The 23,563-nt window shown below is 39.5% G+C and overlaps 1 protein-coding gene across 1 annotated transcript; it reads left to right on the top strand.

Annotated features, from left to right (window-relative positions):
• Positions 1 to 20: 20 nt before the first annotated feature.
• On the top strand, positions 21 to 23,519 carry RTN4IP1 (reticulon 4 interacting protein 1). Its single transcript, XM_056486732.1, has 9 exons — positions 21 to 267; positions 1,436 to 1,587; positions 2,396 to 2,464; positions 2,698 to 2,822; positions 8,083 to 8,131; positions 9,605 to 9,741; positions 11,783 to 11,966; positions 13,283 to 13,375; positions 23,386 to 23,519. The coding sequence occupies exons 1-9, from the start codon at positions 21 to 23 to the stop codon at positions 23,500 to 23,502; spliced, it is 1,173 nt and encodes a 390-aa protein (XP_056342707.1). The 3' UTR covers positions 23,503 to 23,519.
• Positions 23,520 to 23,563: the final 44 nt, after the last annotated feature.

The raw sequence follows: 23,563 nt of genomic DNA, 5'->3' as shown, positions 1-23,563 counted from the left end.
CCGGCCCGGCTGCCCCGGCCATGCTGTCGTGGGGAGCGGCGGGCGGGCGGGCGCTGCGCTGGGCCAGCGGGCGGGCACCGGCCCGCGCGTTCCGCGCCTCTCCGCGGGCGCGAACCGCCATGCCCAGCTGGGTCATAGACCGGTACGGCAGCAACGAGGTGCTGCGCTTCACCAGGGACATGATGTTCCCCATCATACACTTCCCGAACGAGGTCATCATTAAGGTTCACGCTGCGAGCCTGAACCCCATCGACCTCAGCATGAGAAGTAAGTGCCGAGCCCCAGCTGCCGGGAGGGCAGGGGCTGTGCCGGGGCTGTGCGGCCCGAGAGTGCCAGGGCCCCGTCCTGCCCGGCAGACACCTGTCTCGGCACTGCCTCAACACACGTGTTTCCCCGAGCCCTGTGGAAAACCGCCGCCTCTTGGAAACTTCTTTCGGGTTGTCACGGAAGAGACGTACAAAAAGGTTTTGCTGAACTTCTTAGGGGAGAACGAAAAAGCCAATGACAAGAGTGTGTGTGTGTGTGTGTGTGTGTGTGTGTGTGTGTGTCTGTTGCGAGGGTGAGCTTTCAATTGAGTGATTGTGGTGCTTCTCTCTTGATTAAGAGACGTCTGGCCAAGGAGCTGCATCCCCCCTAAATGGTGCTGGATTTTCCCGTCTCCTTGAGGTCAACGGGCTGGAGGTCCAAGGTGCTGCCAAGTTGGCATTTGCAACCTAAGGCAATGAACTAATATTCATTGCTATGCCCATCCTGAATTGGCATCTGGGAACATGCTCTCATCCCGCCCAGGAAATCTGTCTCTTTCACTGCCCGGCTATTTGTATTTGACAGATTTAATCAGATTTTCCTCCCCAGTTTCTGGGTTTGAAACACAAGTTGTGGTAGTGGAATACCTTACATTTCCTGTGTAGAAGTGCTTGCAGATCAAATCAGATTCAGTAGAACAAGCAAATACATTTGCAGGAAGCTGTCAGAGCTGCAGTCTGTGTTTTGGGTCTCTAACAAATGAATTTTAAAAAAATCATTGAATATAATTGGGAGTTTGGTGATGGGACATTTCCTTCTTGAGGTTCCTGTTAGGGCACTTTCTAGCATGATAGGGCTCCTAGTCAGACTTGTCCAAACACTTGAATGGGCATCCATACCCAAATGCAGGCTATTTTTAGGCTGAGCAGTATTATTAGATAGGTAATTCTGAGACTTCACAGCATTTGTCTGTTGCTTACTGAATAGGAGTCCAGGTTACTCATCTTAGGAGATATGCCTTATTAGTTTTTACACTTGCTCTTTATTTCTAAAATCTGTAAAAGTATGAAATATTGCAGGTTTTTTTGTGTGTTCGGTTATAACAGAAATGAGGCACGTTATGTATAGATAATGCTTTCTAATTGGAGTTGCACAATTAATAAATTGTGGTTGTTTCCATGTTTTGCAGGTGGTTATGGTGCAACCGCGTTAAATATGAAGCGGGATCCCCTGAAACTCAAAACCGGCGTTAATGAATTTCCTATGACACTTGGTCGAGATGTCTCTGGTGTTGTTATGGAATGTGGTCTGGGTGTGTCTTATTTCAAACCTGGAGATGAGGTGATACCACCAATATCTTATTTTACTTTTTTCCCAAAATGTATAGTTAAAATATACTATGGGATGTTCAGCATTAATTCTCCTCTTAATTGTTTTTTTAAAGCTGTTGAACTCTTAATAAGGCCTATCTGGAAGTAAATTCCTAGAATACTGTCTTCCTTTAATTTTTTCTCTGAAAAACATGGTCTTCTGCAACTTAATTTCCCATCTGTGTTTTAGTTTTTGGTCCATTTCAGCAGTAGCAAGAGTGGAATTTGTTTGCTTATAAGTGCACACTCAAGGTGCCGCTTTGTTTTTAATTGAAGGTAGAAATCTAACAAGAAAGGGTTTGTTTTTATTTGTCCTGAGTAACTTGGAGTAGGAACTATGGCTTAACCAAAGAAGCACTTCTTGGGTGCCCACACAAAAATGCTGTTTGCTTTCACCTTCACCAGGTGTTTTCACATTTCACCAGTTTTAGCCTAGCAAATCCTGATTCTGCACCATCCTCATCCCTCTAATCTGGGCTTTCCCAGTATGGGAGTAGTTTGGGGAGGGGTTGAAAAATTATGTCTTATACACAAAGCAATGGTAAAAGTTATTTACATAGCCGTCCAGTCCTTCATTTAGTCAGTTCTGTGATTTTCTTTTTTTTTTTTGTGTAAAATAAGCTAATAAACTAAATAAGGTAAATAAACTGGTTTCTGGTAAACAGTGAAGACATTCTGTGAATTAGAAAAAAAGATTTCCGTAATGAAGGAAACCTCTGTGTACATGCAATTGTGTGTAAAGCTATAAAAATTGATAGTTGTTTTCTGTTTGGTTTTAGGTGTGGGCAGCAATTCCCCCGTGGAAACAAGGCACTCTGTCAGAGTTCGTGGTAGCTAGTGGAAATGAGGTAAACTTTCAAAACTGTGGCTAACAAAACCTCAAAGTTGCAAAGACTGGCATTTTTCTTCTTCAGTACCAATGTAACTTTATTTCTTAGTGCTTGGATTGATTTGTACTCCAGCTAGTTTTGAAGATGACTGAAAAAATGTGCAATACACGGTCTGCAATTCAGTAAAGCTTTTTAAAATATTTCAGTGTCACATAGAGCTGCTGTGTGACTTAGATATGATTTTATTTCAGGTCTCTTTTAAGCCGAAGTGTCTCAGTCACACAGAAGCTGCTGCCTTACCATATGTTGGTCTCACTGCGTGGTCTGCACTTAACCAAGTGGGAGGACTGAACCAAAGCAATTGTAGTGGGAAAAGGTAAGTAAATAGTTCCAGTACTAAAACTAAAGTTCTTCATTTTTATATTGATGAGCTGCTTCTAAGACATGTCCAGCAGTCCTAAAGACTGTTATACCATGACATTCCTAAAGATCAGCTGTCTGAGGATGATGGATTCTGTCTACACAGCTGCTGAGAGAGGCTTCTTTAGAGGAAGGCTCAGATGAGGTCCCTCTGTAGAAGTAAGAAATGTCCAGAAAAGTTGTGGATGCCCACACATCCATAAGTGGAAATATTTAAGGCCAGGTTGGGTGGACATCTAGGCAACCTGCTCCAGTGAAGGGTGTCCCTGTCCACAGCAGGGCATTTAGAACTAGATGAACTTTGAGGTTCCATCCAACCCAGGCCATTCTATGATTCTATTATAATCCAATATGTATCTAGTGTGTGTGTTATATGGATAATTTGAGGATATTATCTCTAGGAATTTATAGGGAGTTCCCCTTTCTGCCTGTTACAACAGCTAGCCAAGTGTAGTATCCTCTCAGTTATACTGGCAGCTCATAAAAAGCCCTCTCAAGGACAGACTTGTGGTTCACTCACTTCCTGCATGTGTGGGCCATTTGGAGCAGACTGGTTTTCCAGCTTTTTAGAGAAAAATAAGCAGGTGACAGACTCTTATTTGACCTACAGGCCAGAACTTTGATGAGGTCAGGAATGCAGACAAGAAAAGGAGAACGTGCAAGACGAGCAGCCAATGAAATAGAAAAATTGACTTTGTTTATCAGTCTGTTAATCTGACAATGGCAGATGAGGAAAAATGCAGTGAAAGATTGGAGCAAATACCATTTTTCTCCTGATAATTGAAATTTTCAGTTATTTTGACCTTTGGATGTTTGAGTAAAGAGATAGCAAGATCTTCAGAGTGGAAATAAGGGCAAAAGTAAAACTATGGGAGTTGAAAAATAGTAGTTAAAATTACTATGTTGCATCACAGGTTTAGGTCATGAAGTAATTATTGGGCATCAGGAGTCTGGATGCCTGACCTCTTCTTATCTTGACTGATACTTTGTAATGCAACACATTGCAAGGGACACTAGATCTATTGAAATTCTTCACCCAGATCTCTAGAAGACAATCGAGTGAGTGGTCGTTCACATGTCACAGTGAACTTCATAGTGAAAATATTGAGTACTTGTTTTTTCTAAAGATAAACAATGAATGACATTGTAAAATTTAAAGGAGTTTTAAAGAGACATAATTGAAATTAACTTCCAGCTAATAATAAAATTCTAGATAAGACCACTTTACGTTTTATTTTTCAATATTTAGACTTTTCATTGTCTTGACTTTCACATGTAAATATAATTAACCTAAAGATACACTGATAGGCTAGCCTTATTTAAATTGCCTTTCCAATCTTCAGGTAAGTGTTTAGATTGTTAACATTAAAATTCAAACTGCATTTGTAATGTGTCTTCACATTTAATATTTACTTTCATGTTCCAAATAAATTTTTAATTACTCTGCCAAAAAAAAGCCCATTTTAATGTACTTTAAAAACATTATATTTCCTCTCTATAAATTTTGAACTGTAAAACCAGCAGTGAATGACTTATGTGATGGTACCTTTTTTTCCCCTGAAATATTACTTGTAGGAAAGTGTTTAAAATGCGTTGAAGGAGCTGTGCAAAATTATATTCCATTAACTCTTAGGGCAATAATTTAAAAGTACAAGAATTTATATACTGTTTCCTAATTTCTTTAGATCATATATTTGGTAAGAAGTTACCTATAGATGTGATTTTATGTCAGTCTTTTTGTCTCCTGTAGTTATATGTGAACAGCTGTGTAGAAGGGTGTATGTGCACACAAAAATATCTTACTTTGGCAGAGCAGCTGTATTCCTTGATGGAAGCTACTTCACTGGTGCTTTAGTGCAGTGTTAAGACATCTTAAAAGCAGCCAGATTTTTCTGTTGGTGTGTTTTCTTATTTTTGCCTCTTTTAAGGTGTTAGTGTGGGCTAACCAGAAATACTTGCTGCCAGTTCAGTGTCTGACAGATTATCTTCTCCATCTGCGCATACTTTCACAGGTTATGTTTTTACAAGTTTCCTGAAGTGTGCTCTCATTGTTTGTGAACCCTCCTGCAATTCCAGTCATTTTTCCATAGTTTTTATTCTATACCACTCTAATTAATGTCAGTATTTTTGCAGAAGCTTAAATGTTCTTACTATCCTAAGTGTTCAGAATTACTCTTGTGTTGTGCTGAAGGTCTCTGTGGATACCTGAAGCTTCTCATATGTGCCATTGACCTGTTTCAGTAGAAAGGGGTTATGCTTGTTCAACACTAGCTGTTAAATATCTTGTTTTCTGTATTCACAGAATGCATGACAAAACCAAACCTGACAGTTTGGGAAGTTATTCAAAGTGCTACATTCCTGTTAAGTAAAAGTCTTTACGCAAATTCAGAGGCAATATCTTAGACTTTCATGTATGCTGGGCAGAAATGTTGGATTCTGTTAATGTAACTTATCAATGTACACTCCTGCTTTATATGGTTACAGTGAAAATTTGAATGGCATAATACCCCAAGAATTTTTTGTTTCAATGTGTGTGTGTTATTTCATCATTTTATCTGTCGAGAAGTGCAAATTCAGTGTAGGTTGTAAAACTTCTTGATAGGGCAAACACTGCTTGATCCAGGAATAAATTTTTTGGAGACATTTTGTTGGTATAATCAAATGAAATATAAATGTTACATCTAAATAAAGTTCATATATTTAGTCAATAAAAACATCAATTTTATAACCATATTAAATTGACGCATTTATTAAATTTTTATCTTGAATATAACTCAGTCACTGAAAAATTTTAATTGTTCATAATCTGGAGAAAATATTAGTCCTTGACCTATACCCCTCACTGCCCACCCTTTGCATGTTCTGGGGGGATGCACACACAGGTGAAACAGGTCCTGCCTCTCTGATGCTCCTTTCTGATCAAACCGTAGTTCCAAGCAGGGCCCAGGGAGATGGGCTAAACTTTCAGATCTTATGGTGTGCTTATCTGGAGAGATCTCCCTGTGATCATTTGAACTGCTGGGGCCCCATGGGGAGCTTGGTGAATGTTGTACCTCTGTCAAAGGGAGAAAAGCTTGGGGTACAAATGTTCTTTTTGTTCTTTTGAAAGAATTGGTTCCCTTGGGTCTCTGTCCAGGTCAGAAGATTTGTTAGTTTGTTGCCTGGTGCACATAATTGTATATTAGTTTACTCCTGAGCTCGCCCTTGCAGTGGAAACAGGTAGTTTCTATGTTGTGTTTTCTCCTGGCTGTGTTTTCCTGAGGCAGTGCAAACAAAACCGTTCCTGCTTTGGCATTTGCCACCATCTGTCATTCAGTACTGTCCTAACAGGTTCTGCACCTTCAAACACTCCCCCTCTTACTTGTATCTTGCTGTTGTCAGTGCTGTAAAAATGCTGATCTGTTGAGCTGCTGCACATGGATCTCCTGTGCAGATGTAGTTTATCTCAGAAATGAAGAGCTTTGTGAAGTCACAATGTGTGGAGAGAGTTTTAATAACTGGAAGGTGTGGTAGAAAATAGCCCATGTAACATAGTTACAAACCAAATCTGGAAAGTATTTCTGCCGGAAGGAATCTTGAGGGTTTTTATTGAAGGGGAAAAAAAAAAGTCCTAGCCAAGCTGCTCCCCAAACTGAAAATGTTACCTAAATCCTTTGAGCAAATTGTACATTTAAGGCTTTCCCCCAGATATGTAGTAGAAGAAATGCCCTGTAACTAAGGAGTGAAACTGTAAAGGTGGTTTGAAAAGGTGCTTTGAAAGGATCTCATTTTGACTGTTTTTTTTAAGGATAAAGATGGGTTTAACCCAATATCTTGAGTGTAGCTTTTTCAAGTATACTAAAGTCAAAATATGCATGTTGCTCCAGGCATCTGTCGTTAGAAGCCTGCTTCTGAGGATAAGTACATTTTGGCAGATTTAAAAGCTTCAGGCTTTGTGGTATTGTGGTTTCATATTCTTAATCTGAATTTTGCAGCTTGAATCAGTGAAATGGGAGGGAACAGTATCCGATCACTTACAAAAAGAGCATTTTAAAATGGATAGTGTGACCAACGCCAAGTCTCTTAAGCTGCTTCAAAGAACTTTTGTAAACTGAGACTCCAGATTGTATAGTACAGTTTTGTACTGTAAAAAGCAATTTCCTTCAACATCTTTTACTGTGAGATTTAAAGCAGGAGTTTCACCAGCTTCTGAAGATTCTGAGATTTTTCTGGCAAACAGAAGCTCTAAGAAACACGATGTTCCTCAATCCTATGCCAGGACTTGTGTCTTCTTTTTGTCCTAGAATTAGCAAATGGATCCAAAGTCTGTTTGCAACTTGAGCTGCAAGGTTTTCTTACTAATTCACTTTCTGATGTTTATTTTTTTAATATTTGGATTTTGAACAGTGATTAAACTTCTAGTAGTAACGTCCTCTCACAAGTAAACTTGTATTAATTTTTTTTGAAATTTAGGGTTATCAGCTAAAATGAACTCTCAGTTGCTAATAATTTGGCAGTATACTCTTTCATTTTCTTGCTTGCATGCCAGTTTCCACAAGCTGGCTTTTACAGGGTCTTGTTGAGATGTACTGGAAGGAACTAGAAAAATTGTACTGCTTTTTTCTAAAGAAAAAGAGACTTCAATAGAAATGGAACTTGTTAATGGTGAGGGTACTTCATTGTATTTTTATTTTTTAGATACACATTATGCAATATGGGAAAAAATTATGTTCCATATATTCTGCAGTTCACAGTCTCCTTACATAATGTGATACTAAACTACTTTTTCTCTTAGATAAGACCAATTTGTGTAAAATGTTGGTAAATTGGGTTTTTTTCTTTAGGAGATATGACAGTGGAGTCTGGGAGATAGAAAGGACTCTTAATTGATTTTTCCCAGACTAAACAATTGTGTTTGGGAAAGTAAGGACACGTACAGGGTTTTTGAGTGATATGAATGCTACTACCTGACAGCTCCACTGCCTGCATTTAGTGGGAAGCACATATGAGGAAGTCTCTTTAGCTGTGCTGAGATAATGCTTTTGGCACAGGACACATGATCAGCAATGTTAAGTCATATTTCTGGCTATCTGAGCTCTTGAATAACATTAAATGACAAAACCAGTCTTTTGCTAAAAATAATTCAGCGTCAGAGATCTATAGGAAACATTAGAATACATAGTTACTACAGAGTTTACTTAAAGAACTATTAAATATATTTTAATTTTCTCTTACAGAATATTAATATTAGGAGCTTCAGGAGGAGTTGGTACATTTGCTGTACAGGTAATATTATCCAGCATGCCCAGGATGAATCTTTTAAGTGTTTCAGTATGAAAGAATAACAGAAGGGAATTGAGAGAAGAATAGCAGGCTACTGATGAGTCTGCCTGATTGAGATGATTGATATTTCCAAAAGTAAAACATTTTCATATTTACTGCTTTCTGTTTATTATGTTGTATTTTAAAGTAGGAAGCAGAGACTTTCAAAAAAGGGCATTGTGTGTAAGATCACATTTCAGAATTTAGATGCAGGAAATCTCTTGATTGGTGTAACTTGAAATATGCAGCCTGTTCTCATTATCTTTCATTCAGCTCTGCACTCTAAATATGAACAGAACTTGCTGTATGAGTAGGAAAATGGATGGAGAATGTCACCTACCACAACTGCTGTAGTTGGTCAAACAATGTGAGAGGCCATGGGGCTTTTGTGTGCCATGGCTGTAAAGCACAGAGGCTTAGATTTACTTTCCCTCACTGTCTTTGCCCTGCTGCCCTTTTGTCTGTCTGTTCCATTAGCTCTAAACTTTGGAAAATCAACATGCTCTTTTGTTGCTTCATTAGTTGTAGAACATCCTCTTTCATGCTCTCAGTTAATTTGGGAGTTTTGATTCTAATTACTGTCATCTCATGCTGAAAAATCTTTCTCTCAATATTATAAAAAAATACAGAAGTTGGGTGATTGCATCACTGCTTTCCTTGTTGCTAGGCCATAAGCACAGTGGTTAAAGAGGTTTACAGCAGAATTTTTCATGGTAAGCTATTTGCCTGATCCATGATAAAGCAGATGACTTTCAGTATGAAAGGCTGACCAGTCACTGACTAGTTACAATTTGTAACTGATCAATCTTGGATAAACTACATTATTTAACCTGGAATAAAGATAAAAAGTGTTACTGTTGATGAAAAAATGAGATGCAGAAAGAGATAATAACTAGCAAAAATCATTTACTTTGCTGTAGCTTTTGGAGTCGAAGATAACCTGATATTGTCCCTGTGATAAATCAGAGATTACTTCCTTCTTTTTCTTGTTACTGGTACTTAACCTATTTGCAGCAACATGAAATACTTAAAGGGCATATTTATTAATATTTAATGATACGTCTGGTGACAGTTTGGTAGATTAACAACTTGGACAGTGCCTCTTGCTGTATGTTTAGCAGGCAGATTCAGATGGCAAACTGAGAGCCTTATTTGTCATGAAACCTGCTGTCTTTCAGTGGCATTAAAAAACCCCCACACTCCTTCCTTCTCACCAGCCCCCCTTCCCCACAACCACCTTAAATATTGATAAATTCTAGCCTTTATTTTGTCTGTGGGATTTATGACAAATTATCTTGTATTGGAACAATCTCTCCACTCCCTATTAAAGATGCTCATTTGTTCTGTAAATATAATGAGACTTTGCCTTTTAAGTTGTTCTCAATATTTCACTAAATTTTAATCTTTGGACTTCTTTTTTTTTATACTTGTTTTTAGCTAATGAAGGCCTGGAATGCTCACGTGACAGCAGTTTGCTCTCATGATGCCAGCACACTGGTGAAAAAGCTTGGAGCAGATGATGTGATTGATTATAAATCTGGGAATCTGGAAGAGCAGCTTAAAACATTACCCTTGTGAGTGTTAGTGTTGTTTAATACTGGGATGAAGGAGTTGGTGGTCAGACCTTCTGCCTTTTGATTGCTTGACTCTATCAGAACTCCCTACATTTTCCCCATTTCTAAAGCATTATTTTGTAAAGCAGATTCACCTTTTTGATTGCAGTTTGCAAGTGAGTATGCCCAGCACAGGCTTCATTGTAAGACTAATCCAGGTAATTGGGAGACTCACTTCCATGTGCTTCTCTTCTATGACTGTGATATGAACAGTTTTGTAGCTTCCATCCAAGTATCTTGGAGAATATACAATGCTTGAATAAATTGAAATAAGCCTCTGAAATCCTGAGCAAAGCTGGTAAATATGGAATTGATCTTATAGAGGAAAGAACTATATAATGAAGAAGCAGTGACTTGCACTGTGCAACTCAGCTGGGAGTAAATTTCTCTTCTGTTACATTTTCAGCTGCCTCTGAAAAACAATCACATTTATCTTGTCACAGCAGCTATGTTTAAACTAGCCTGGGATTTTTCTCCAGAACAGAAGTATTTTTTGCTTTTGTAATCATTCCATCTGTTTAAACGTAGTCTACTGTGACTCGTATTTGAATACGGTACTTACACTGCTCTTTTTAACTAGATTGAGCTAACTTTCTGAGAGGGGAGATAGAAGCTGCTGGATCTGTGAGAGAATTTTACTGACAACTGTGCTAAGAAGCTGTGTGCCCTTTAACTGTAGTGTGATTGTCAGCAGGCCTGAGGGCAGTTGTGAGGGCAGTGACACTGTATGGAGGACAGACTTTGCAGTCAGTGCTAAATTTGCCTTTGTGCAGTTCAACACTTTAGATGCTAAACACCCATTCTAGCAAGTGACCCTTTCTAAGAGATACCAACAACAGTGTCCTGGGGTGCAGTTTAATGATGCAGCTAGGCTGATCAGTCAGCTGGATTGATGTTTCAGAACCCATAGTGAGCTACTTTTTCCAGGAGCATTAGTTTTCATGATCTTCTCTTGCTGGCAGCTAACTGTTACATTAACTGAACTTTAATAATGAAATCACGCCCTTGGTAGACAGGCAGGAAAACTGTCATTCCAGAGAGATAAGTACTTTTTTATTTAATTTGCATGAAGTATTTTCCCTTGCATTTGTAAGTTATTTAGATTAGAGATACGTGTATTTACATATCTACTGCAATCTGGAGATTGCTGGAAATTTACAGATGAAAACAAGAATGAGTTGTGCATTTAACAGAACAGGTGCATAGCTCCCTGTTGCCCTATTCAGCCTTTACAGGCTCACATGCTGAGATAATGAGAAGGAACACTGAAACTATGGCTTTTTGTCAGAGGCTGCATATGCCCATTCCATGGGGGGAAGGTTTTAGATCCTTTGCATTGTTAGGTTCAGTGTTAAATAGGTAGATGTGAAGAAAAGAGCTATCAGGAGAGGTAAAATGGTCCCTAAATAAATAAGGAGGTAAAAAAAACAAACTTGGAGAAGTGAAGCTGAGAATTGGGTCACAGAAGGATGTGAGGAAATAAGCATTAGTAGAATAATTTGTTTATGTAATTTTATCCACTGGAACTGGCTTTTGTGTGAGTACAGCGTGTACAAGAGCTGTTCCTAGTTGAGGGCATGAGTCCAGACTAGTTTTTACATGTACATACCATATTGTTCAGTGCTAGACCTCAAGGCTGTTCCAGTAGTCTCTGTGGGAGGGCTGATGAGATAGAGCTCTAGAAGGCTTTAAGCAAGTGCAGAATGTAGTTGTGCACCTAAGTTTGTTTTTTGGAGTTTAAGTGTGCTTTTAAAATAGCCTGTGTCTGCTGTACAGGGAATGGGCAATAACTGTAAATTTAAATCCCATTGTACATTAAGATGGGAATCTACTGAAGTCCTGAGCATTTTTTGCTGCTGTCTTACAGGCTGATTATTTTATTGCATTGCAATGACAGGAAAAAATGTGAAGTATAGCCAATTTCTGCTATTAATTAGCTCAATTACAGTGAAGCTATTTTTCCCATATCAAGCTTTTAAACATGTTCTTTATATGTCTGCAGGTTTGATTTTATCCTAGATAATGTTGGTGGATCCACTGAAAAGTGGGCACTAGATCTCTTGAAGAAATGGTCAGGAGCAACGTATGTTACCTTAGTGACACCTTTCCTGATCAATATGGACAAACTTGGAGTGGCTGATGGAATGTTGCAAACAGGAGTAACTGTTGGTTCCAAAACTCTAAAGGTATTTGACAAAAATCCTATGTACTTTCATATTTTGTAGTACTTTAGTGACTACTTCTGTGGCTTGGATGTCAGTCACAGAGCTCATGGAGAGGCAGCTGTTGCATTGTCCTCATATGTCATTAAGTATACTATTCTTCTTTTCTTTCTTGCACTGAAATGTGTTGGGGTGGTGCTGCTGGGTGTATGCAGTAGTTTGGGGAGCTTTGAAGTTTGATTCCTTATTGTGCTTTCCATTGTGGCCTTTACCATATGGCCTCCCTGGTGAGTCCTGCTGACAGCCAGGGTTTCATAGGAAACACATCAAATCCCTGCCTCACTGAAGTGAGGGCAGTTTTGTTACTTGCTTTAGACTGGTCAGGCTTTCTCTCAAAAACATTGTTCCATGACTGATTCTCTTCATCCTGTTCCAGCACCAGAGAGTGGTTGAGGGTGGCTAGGAAGTCTTTCATCTCTTTCATGTTCATGTGTCTGGATGGTGATACTGATTTTTCTAGTTTTCATAAGTGGATCTTAAAACATTCTGCCAGTGGCCAGATCAGTAGGGCTTTAGAACTTTTCTCTTTCTTCTCTATGCTTGTGTACTTGCTTTTCAAGCAGTTGCTATGGTATTCCTGTGAAGGCTTGGCTGAATGAGATTTTAAGTCCTGCAGCAGTACTTTCACAAAAAAGCCCAAAGACAAAATGAAAAGATGGGGAAGAAACAATGTAATATTATTTCTCAGTGTGCATGTTTCCATGATGAAGAGGATTCTATGCCATATATAAAAATCTCTCTTTGGCAGATGATGGCTTTTATTCCTGTAATGACTTACTCAGTGGAGATGCTCTTGACTTGTGTGTGTGAGATCTTCCTGAAATGCTGTTCATGTGACCTGCCATCTGTCATTGGACAGTGATGACTTTGGCAGATACTATGGTGGAAAATGAAGTCACTGATACTGAAGTGGAAGGTTCTAAATGTCACACTGCTGGGTTTATTTCACCCCCTTTGTGAGTGTACATGAACACAAAACACCATTTCTCTCTTGTATAACAAATAAGGCTGTTTCTAGCTGCAGAGACAAGGTAATTGTTTTTCTCTACTAGCTGACTTGTGCAGTTAGACACAAAATTCATCCTGATCCTATTGTGGTAACACAACATCCTGGTCTGTACATTTAATCCACATGCTTAGGTGTGAATTTTTTCAGACACTAGCATATAATTTCCATATTGTTTCCTTAAGTTACTTCTTCAGAGATTCTGTCATTAATTTTAGTTCCCATTTCAGTTTGCTCTCATGATATTTTAATGGATTTATCATCTTTCTTGCAGCATCTCCTTAAAGGCGTCCATTATCGATGGGCATTTTTCATGCCAAGTGGCCCAAGTTTGGATGAAATAGCAGAACTGGTTGATTCTGGAAAGGTATGTCAGTAATGGTTACTTAGGTATTTGTGCTGAACGAGATGCTGCTTGGACTGAAAAATGGTGTAGTTCACTATGGGGAAATAAAATGTTCTGAGAATCATGGTAGGTAAAACTAAAAATCAACTTGTTCCAGTTTCTAACTTCTGCCTTTTGCATGGAAATTTGGAGTTCATAATGCTTAACCCTGTTCTGCCTTCTCCCTCTTGAGCATATGCTTTTAAAAACACAAATCTTACAAAGTTATAAGGACTAACGTCCAGTGATTTATTATTTTTGCCAGCTGGAATAATTTTTTATGAACTTTATATGAAAATTATGTTTTAAGAGGTGTCACATGGTTCATTTGGGCAGAATAAACATGGCTGTGTATCTGCATATGCAAAAATTGCTTAGCCTGGATGGTTGGGTGTCCTGCCCATAGTGTGTACACAGCTAGAATATTCTGATTATTGCATGTGATAGGTGATTTCCATTGGCAGAGTGGTGACAAGAATCTTGTGTTTCATTATTTCAGTACTGCAGAGTATGATGCTTGTGCTAATTCAGCACAGGGACTTGGAATGTTGTGAGCATTCATAAGCTTTTGGGGAATCTTAGTGGACTTAGGGGAAAAGGTCAAGATATTTTACAGTCTACTTTTGTGATCTTTTCATGTTTATGAACTTGTTACAAAATATATTGTGGGGGTGAACAGTTTATTTCCTATGTGTTGGGTTGTGTGGCGATAAAGGTCCTAGCAGTGTCCTCTTTGGGAATTTTGTCAACATGAAATTATCCAAGAGTAAAGAATATGGACAACTGTTGTTAATCTTTCTGTGTGGTGGGTAAGCAGAAGAGTAAACAGAGTCTGTCATGACTGCTGGTAATTCCAGTATGTGAACTGCCATCTTGTGTTCAAAATTTGCACATATTAGTAAAATTTAGATCTCTCAGAGTCTGAGTGTTGATCCCCCTTTTTTGGTATGCAATATGTTCTAGAGTTTGGAAAAGACTAAATAAACTGCTGTTGTACTGAAGACCTGATTGCTTCTATTTTGCCCCCTCAGTGCTGCTGATAAAAAGTTTTCTGCTTTGCATTATGTCCAGTGCTATAGGCATAATCCTGTGGTCAAGAAAGAAGCTGTAGAAGGTTCTCATCCTGTGATTGCATTCAGTCACACTGCTAAATTATAAGTGTCTAAGAAAAAGAAATGCCCTTGTCTTTGTTCTTATCGTTTGTCCTGTTCTCAGCCAGTTGCAATTTGTTTTGTGTTCTGCTCCTACCTTGTATGCAAAACAAATGCAGAATATGCTCATGAAAGCCTCTTGGGAAACAGCTGTTTATGCAATAGAGATGGGGCTTAATCAGTGTTCTTTGCTTACTAACCTGGACAGGTGAATTGTAATGCATTTAAAATGTACGTCATACATACATGAATGTCCTGATGTACTTCTGGTTTGAAGATGATTGTGAGGACAAAGATGTGCAAAAACAGGTGCTAACATCAGACTGTCTGCAGAATCATTATTCTAGCAGCATTTTATTCTATTTTGTGCAATGTTATAAACATTGAGCTGTCATCAGGATTTTATAAGACACAGTTGTGTTCCATTTAGACAGATATTAATAAGACTATCACCTTTCTTGTTTAAACACAAGAGTTCTCTTAAAAGGACAGATCATCCATTCAGAAGAGTAGGTGTTTGGGGAAAAAAGGCAGGAGAATTACTAGAGGAATTGTAGCACAGTTTCCTATAAGTAAGTGAAAATAAATGTTTATATTTGGATAGGAAAGAATAAAGAAGAAATGAAAAAAGCACGAAGCAATGAAGTGTATCTAGAAGCTTGGGGAAGCCAGCAAATTGAGCTCATGTAGTTGAACTTGTTACCTTTGAGTGAATACTTTTTAGTAATGCAGGGTTTTGTTTTTTTTAATTTTAGTCTTTTCTGTTAGACATGTTAATTTTGAGGTGGTATGAAGTGAGTAAGAGCAATTAGAAAGCTCCTGAAAATGAGAGGCTTTTTTTCAGGAATAAATTATATGGGGGGATTAAATGTAGGAAATTAAAAAGAGATGATGTTTTAAAGAGATGTTATAGTAAGTGAAGCATTGAAGAGCATACCTCTGAAACATTTACAGATAATTTTGATTTGACAGTGTTTCTCTTTACAGTCCTTTGGCAACAACAGAGACTTTTAGTTCTGATGAGTTCATCATCTTCCTTTGTGAAAGCAAAAGGATTCTGAATCCTTCAGTGGATGAAGTATAAGCAATTTTGTTACTTGGTTTTCACCTGGATGATCTTTGCAGTAAGGAATAGAGATTTGCAAAATATCAGCTCTGAGGAGGAGTTCTTTTAACAGCCCTTTCTTAATGGGAGAGTGAAAGAGAGGATTTGATGAGTTGGTAGTACAAGGAAAGAGAATAATTTTCCTTGTGTAATTTGCCTGGGGAAAAAAAAAAAAAAACATTTTCAGTTTACAAGCTCTTTTCTCTGCCTTGCAGCTGGACATCTTGCAAAGAGACTATTGCAAGACTGAGGGGCTGGGGGGCCGCTGCAACAGTTGTGGACATGGAGAAAACCCAGTATTTCCTTGACAAATTTTAGAGAGACTGGCTATTTTTTAAACTGCTGGAGAATCCCTGTTATGGTTTGAATTGCAGCAGTTAATTGTAACTCTGTAAGGACTGGCTTTATGTGGGCTCCACCAAATGAGTTGATAAAGCCCATTCAGAAGCTGCTGTATGTCTTTCTATGGTAGCATGTTCCTGGTGAATTACAATTCTCATCTAAAGACAACTGAAATCAACAGAGCCTTTAATTCAGGACATAGATCTGCTGGCACACTGTTCGGTGCAGCATCATCACTGAAAGGCTCGTTAGGAATTAATTTGGTGCGTTTGTGGTTGGTGTTGTGAATTTAACATTGACAGTTTCAGTTTTTGCTGCTTGCCCAGCATTTTCCTCCTAATAAAATGTCATATAGTCCTTGCTGAAAATAGGCCAAATTCATATAGAAGCTTCTAACTCATAACTGAGCAGTTACTTTGCCTTTTTTTTAAGCCTGGTGGAGGAAAGCAGCCTCAGTGTCATAAGCAGGAGCACTGAGTGTGTTGTGTATTCCTGCAGGATCGTAATAGGATTTGGGTTAACATGTAGCCCAACAGGAATGTGACATTTTCATTTTAATTCAGTGCTATTTAAATGCAGTACAAATGTGTGTGCAGTATTTCTGGTGACTTAATATTCTTTCCTTCAGAGCATTGTTGCATCAGATGAGCTGATGGGTGAAAGTTGTTTTTGCAGAAGGAAGGCCAAAGGGCAGAGTCTCCAATCATGAAATGAATAGATAATTCTCTTTAATATTTGCTTTTTAGACAGATGTTCCAGCACAGGCATCCATAGGAAGAACAACTGCATGCCTATATTAATGTAATTTGTGAATAGTGTTGATTATACATTTTGCTGAAGGCACTAGAGGCTTTGGGCTTAGCACCTGCTTTTATGGTTTGGAGAGCTGACTGTTCTTTGGCCCTGCTGCTGTCTTCTTGTGCAATGCTGAAGAAATCACATAGCCCTTTGCTACCATCATTTCTTGATCTAATAATGAAGGCTAATGCCCTTTATTCACCTTTGTTGATTTGCTCTGAGATACCTTGTTAAAATGAGGAATTGGATTGCTTTCTGTTCCTGGTCTTTCCTATTCAGGAAGTAAATAACACAAATGGACATGGCCATCCACTTTGATATGCCATGGGTTCTGAAAGTTTTTTGGATGGCCTTGATTTAAGATGGCTTGCACCTTCTTCTAATGTAGGTCATCACAGGTTTTGTATCCTAACCTGTGTGTATTGATTTGCTTCCAATCCATCTTGTTTCAGTTCTGCAAACACTTTTCCCCTGGCTCTTACTGCACTATTGTTGCATTTCTCCCAGCTGTGTGAATATCAAACAGTGAATATAACACTGAGTCCTTGAATGTTTTCCAAACATGGCATCTATAGTTGTAGCCTTCTCTACAGTAATTCCAGACTTTATGACTGTGATAAGGTATCCTGAGATACCTGAGAACTCACCCTTGTGTGGTGTCTGCTTCAGTCTCTCTTAAAAAAGGCACTATGGTGCCTAAGTATAGCAGTTTCTACATTTAAATGTCTCTCAACTAGAGATCAGTCCTTCCCACTGTCTTCCATCACACTTGTTCTGATTACCATCTTTCTTCATGCTAAGTTGCAAAGCTTGCACCATTTTTTTTTCTTTTTATTTTGTTTTCCTGTTGCAGTGCATTGGCTTGCCACGTTGGTTGGCCAGAGCACAGAGAAAAAGGTCTGTTCAGCCCTTTATCTTCCAAAAAGAACCTCTATCTGCATTTTGTCATGGCCACAAAAAAAAAATAAAAAAATCCACTGTGATTTTTATTAAACATAGTAGTTTGCTTATGCTCTTTATGAAAGTGCTGTGTGGTTACATCACAAAGTCTCTGTGAAAGAGCACTAATGGAAACTTTGCATACTGTGGGGAAATAGGGTTTCAATATGTAAATTCACTGACACCACAATGAGGTCTGGAAAAAAATTCATCATCATCTACTAGGCATTTAATCAGATCCCTTAACCTGATGTAATTGTAAATTGTGTGGAAAGTCAGTGCTGGTGTTCTGAGCTCTAGCCTTCTGGTATAGGAGGGAATTGTGCCTAGTGCAGGGGTAAAGTGCAGACAAGGCAGTCCTTGTCTGCTGTGAGTTTAGTTTGCTGAGACCGGGAAGATGTGGATCATGCCAGGACTGATCTTCTAATTGCTGTATATGATATGCTTTCATATGTAAATATGTATTTATATTAAACTGTATCAAAGTTGCTTCTATCTTAAGTGTATGATGACATTGACCAAGATTGCAGTAATTACCAGCATAAATATCAGGACAACTACCAAGAACGTGCCTTACCAGAGGTTCCAGAAGAGACTAATTGTGCTTTCCTTTAGTTAAGTTTTTCAGCATGGTCCAGTATGTAACTAAACCCAGGATCTTCCTTATTTCTACTGATTTAAGCTTGGGCTAGGCTGGCACACACTGCAGTTCTGGGCTTGTCCCAGTTTCTTATTGTGTTCTGTAGAAGCTGTTCTGCCAGGGCTAATTAACAAACAAGATTTTGAAACCTTTTCTACACTCTGAACTGTACCCTGATAGCTTACTTAACTGGAATTTGTCTGCTAGCATTTTTAATAACTGTACATGATACTCATGAGTTCCTGTGGGCTGCTGCTAGAGATTTGATATGAAAGAATGTACTTTGGTTTAATAACCAAACAAGATGGCTGTGGGATTAGACCTGGGACACTTGCCTTCCATTCCCATGTCTTAACCACTGCAGCACCATTTTTGTTATGGGTGTATTAGTGGATCACTTTTACTTCTGTTAGGTATTTGGGACAGAAATATCATGTACCTGATGTCCTTTAATGTGCTTATGGATGAAAGTGCATATTCTCTGAAATACAAGTTAATAAAAAACACAAGGAAAGTTTTTTACAAAACATTCAAAGATGGGGCTCTGAGCCATCTGGTCTAGCAGACCAGACCCTGCCTATGGCAAGGGAGTTGGGCTGAATGGCCTTTAAAGGTCCTTTCCAACCCAAACCCTCCTGTGATTCTGTGCTGGTACTGTGCAGTTGCAAAGCTACCTACCTGTACAAGATGTGACCAGAGGCAGCTGTTGCAGAAGGCAAGAGCTTCAGTCTTTGTCTTCAGTGAGGGATGACCCTAGAACTTGCTGTTGGCAAGCAATATGAGGCTTGGCATACATTGTTGCATGCCATTTTAAGGGGAAGAAACAATGAAAAAAGGAGTGAGATTAAGATCCAAGGAGCATGGAATACGAGTACAGCAGAGAAGATGCTTAGCTGAAGTAGGAGTGTCCCAAAACAGCATCTTTTTTCCCCCTTGGGATGACAATAAAGTAACAAATAGATAACCATTTGCTTAGTTCCAGGACAGGGACTGTTCTTTTCAATGATTTCTCTTCACGATTCTTGTTGACATTGATGAGAGACTCACTAAAGGCCCAAGGAGACCCTCAAGCTCTGCATTTGTGCTCACAGACTGCATTTAGGCCCGGTGGTAATTTGTGGAGGAAGACAGCCTTTATCTTTCAACTCAGCTAGTCAAAACAGCAGGCAGGTCTCTTCCATTACAGCAAGCCCTCAGGAGGATTTCGATGTCTGGTGGAGCACATCCCAGCTTTTGTTCTGTGCACGTGCAAGTTCCTTTCCTGGAGAGTGGTGTATGGGAGCCTGAGCAGCCTCACCAAGGTGGAGGAAGGGGATGTGCTGTGGGAGGCAGCAGCTGGGAGGGAAGCACTCTCCCAAGCTCTAACAAGGCCATCCTTTGCAGACCTGGAAGAGAGCCAGTGCACTGTCACTGTCCTTTGAGTGAGGGCACTTTTGTCCTCCTGTGCTCTGAGCTAGGCTTGCGCTCAGTTCCTCGCTCTCCTGAGAATTTCAAGGCTCTTGCTCTCCCTCCAGTGGCAGGAAAAAGCTCCACATTTCTTGCTACCAAGAGGGTCAAAGCTGTCTCCATTCCTTTCATGTTTTCTCACTTGTCCCCTCCTGATAAACTAAAACTGTGCCTTTGCTACCACAGAAAGTGGAACCTCCAAGGGTGGGCCTGAATTTGCCATGAGCAGGAGTGTGTTCCTGCTGGCAGTCAACTCCTGCCAGTGCTGTTCTCTGCCTATGGCATTCAGAGCTGGAGTGCCTGGGACACCACCTCTGTGCTGTGTGTAGGATAGCCTTAATCAGCATCAGCAACTACTCTTTTTATTTTTCCAAACAAATGAGTTCATTTCAAGAGACCGAGATTCATTTCTATAGTATGTCCTGCATTGGAGAGAATGAAGAGGAAGAAAATACCTTTCAGGCCCAATCTGTTTTCAGATAAACATTTCAGTGTGGGTATGTGTAATCCTTTCTCTCCCAGATTTTAGTTTAATCCCTTTTCCCTGAATAAATAGGTGTCCTCTGGCAAGGAATTGATGCGTGGCTGTAAATAGGCAGTGTTTTTATTATCCAGTTAATCTCCATTTATTATCACACATTCAACAAACAGCAGACGCTCCCCTACTTGTTTGTCTGCTCACAGGAAGAAATTTTATCTTAGTCAGTGGATTATGGTAAAGGCTGAGTGAATCACTGTGCTGCAACACGGTCAGCCCTTTTAGGGTTATTCAAACAATGGGACTGTCCAGCCAGCCAGATAAAATGTTTAATGCTCTAGATTGCCAGGATCATCAATTTGGTATTCATGTCTCTCTATAGCACTGCCTAAAGCCAGCATTTAAATGAAGCTAGAGGTTACATCAATGTAGCAGATGGGCTTTGAGCATGTGGTGGCTGCAGTGCACACAGTGTTTTGAATTGTGAGGCTGAATTCAGGACTCCTCTGAATCTCTGTGTCACCACTTTTCAAATGCAATGCTTTGAACTCTGCCCAACAGGCTGAGGGTGTAACATACCTCACTCTGTCAGTGTTATAAGCTGCAACCTACAGAAAGGGACTGCGGGTTAGCAAAACAGTGAAGAATCTTGTTCGTATATTCTCAGTTGCTGCATGTGGCTGAAGTTAACTTCTGCCTTTCCCTGGACCCCCTTGCACTTCACATCCCCTGTACTGCTGCTCTGCTTTCTTCCCTGAATATTTTTCCTCTCCTCCTAGCCTGTTGCCTTGTCAGGGTCATCTGTGTCCATGCACCAGCAGTCTGTGTTTCTGTATCTCTTTTTTCCCTCTTAATTGAAGCACAGCTTTGTACACAACTGCCACTAATAATAAATACTGTACAAGTGCTTGGCTCTGCAAGGTTCCTGAACTGTGTTTTCCCAAGCATCTGCAATGAAACCAAGGGTTGGTCCTCCTGAAAACAGTCAGTACTGATCAGCAGCACGTTCCTCCTGCTGATGGTCACAGCAGCTGCAGCTGCACTCAGATGCTGAGTTTACCCCAAACCATTGTCTAATTCAGTATTTTTGCTGCCTTGAGTCCACGTGCCTGACTTCACTGATGTCTAAGACAACATTTCCATTCTGTGCTGAATGCTGACCAGACATGAGTTTGTCTTGAACATGATCACTTATACCCAACATTTCTTCCACAGTTGCAGTATCTTTGTGGTTCCTCTGCTGTGCATTGCTACTCACTTTGCTAGGGGTTGGTTACAGCAGAACAAGGGAAATAAATTGCAAAGCCTTTTATCTTGCTGCATGGCAACTTTGAGGCACTCAGTGACTATATTTATTTGCACAGTTGCTCTCAAAGTGATTTGTCTGCAAATTTTGATGCATTCTTTGGAAGAGATTAATTCCTGATTTTCTGCCGTGTAAAGTCTCACACTATGGCTAAGTTTGCCTTGACAAAACAAAAAGGAAAATCTAGTGATATTAGGTGATACTGTGCAAGTTAAGAGTACTGATGTCTTGGATTACTGTTATCATACAAGTAAAGGCAGTAGTTATTTAAGTGCAAGGAGGGGATGTCAAGGTAGGGCACTGTGTATAAATGAAGAGGAAATTAAGAGATCTAAGAAAAGAACCTCCCTGAGCACAGAAAACTATCAGAGAGCATTTGCTGTGTTGTTGGAGAGGGTGCTAGGTGGTCAGCACTGCTGCTAGGAAAGTGTGTGTGTGTGTGTGAGAAAACCTTTTTTTAGTAGTGCTGCACACTCACCTTCTAAATAGCACGCCTGAAAGCAAAACCCTTTGTCTCATGGTAAAAGCAAGGCAGCTTTTTGAAAGACAGAACCATTCCAAAGCTGGCACATTGTTTGTGTCCTTATTGCTGCTGTATTCCTTTTCTGTCTAGCACAATGCATGTCCTGCCAGCAGAGAAATTACCAGTTCTGGCTTATTCAACAAGAGAGAGTGCATGCTCACAGCTGTAAGGAAAATGCAGAAGGTATTTTTTTCCCTGACACAAGTGAAAAGGATCTTCTAGCACTGTAAATAGTGTGTTTGGATCTTTGGTACTTCGAATCTTCATCACTGCAAGTGCTAGCTGCAGAGTCATCTACTGGTCATGTTTTCCTCTGATAAGAGGATTAGGGTCAGTGCATCAGTGCAAGGACATGCACTGGGCTGGTGTTGTAGGATCCAAGGTAAAAGACCAACCTCAGGGTAGGCAGATCTTTGGTAGGAGGTGTGGGAGGTACTTCTGTAAATAAATCTTATTTTGGCATTTGGAATGCTGACTCAGAATTTGATAGTAGAAAATAACCTCTTTCCTTGGACCAGCAGTGACAAATATTTTTCAGAAGAGCTGAAATTTCTTCTGCTTCTGTTGTTACACTATGACATCTAAAGAAAATGCTTTTGGGGGTTTCAGGCTCCTTAGTTAATAATGGGGGGAGTGAATAATCAGTTTCACTGTTTTTAGAAATGAGTCTAAAGCAATCCAGAAGGCCACTCTACAAAATTAATGTCAAAAGCTAGGCTTAATAATGATTTATGCCTCCTGGAATACACAGTAACTGAGTTTTCAAGTGTAGTTAAATGATTCAGCAAAAAACATTGGTGGACTTTTTATTTGTACTTAATTTGTGGTCTTTTAAGGGTACTGAGCCATGTGCTAATGCAGACAGGCATCAGATTTATAGGTATCTCTAAAGTATCTGACATTGTGAGAATTTTTGAGTTTAACAAGAAAACCAGTAGAGAATTCTGTTAGCATATCATTGTGGACAACAAAAAGTTAAACTAGAGTGTCAAGTTTTTGAACGGATGTAGAAGTTAAAGCCTTACATGGTGATGTTAGGTAAGGGCTCTAAACCTGGTGCTTCAAAACTTGGGCAGAGCAGCAGAAAGCCTTCTTCTGGATACAGAGTTATCCTTGAAAAATCTTAAAAAGCTAGTGGCTCTATGGCAAGTTCTTTCCTAAATACGTTAAAGAAACCTTCCCCCTTTCTTCATACAGTTTTGAAGTCTGAGGGTGATACATTGCTTTATTCCTAATCTAGTGACATTTTTTCTTTGTTCTCTAGATTCAACCAGTTATTGATGAAGTCTTCTCATTTTCTGAAGTTCCAAAGGCCTTTCTGAAATTGGAAGGAGGACATGCACGTGGAAAAACAGTGATCAATGTAGTTAGTAGACAATAAAGTATATCTAATCATTATTCTGCCTGCAGTCAGTCCTTCAGCATGAGTTGGTATGGAGCAA

Source organism: Oenanthe melanoleuca, chromosome 3 (genome assembly GCF_029582105.1).
Source record: "Oenanthe melanoleuca isolate GR-GAL-2019-014 chromosome 3, OMel1.0, whole genome shotgun sequence".
Taxonomy (NCBI): Eukaryota; Metazoa; Chordata; class Aves; order Passeriformes; family Muscicapidae; genus Oenanthe; species Oenanthe melanoleuca.
This window is presented reverse-complemented; position numbering and strand designations above follow the sequence as displayed.

Coding starts and splice junctions, on each gene's coding strand:
- RTN4IP1 (XM_056486732.1), top strand. CDS start 21: ATGCTGTCGTGGGGAGCGGCGGGCGGGCGGGCGCTGCGCTGGGCCAGC. Junction 1,588..2,395: donor ATTTCAAACCTGGAGATGAG/GTGATACCACCA, acceptor GTTTGGTTTTAG/GTGTGGGCAGCAATTCCCCC. Junction 2,465..2,697: donor TGGTAGCTAGTGGAAATGAG/GTAAACTTTCAA, acceptor ATTTTATTTCAG/GTCTCTTTTAAGCCGAAGTG.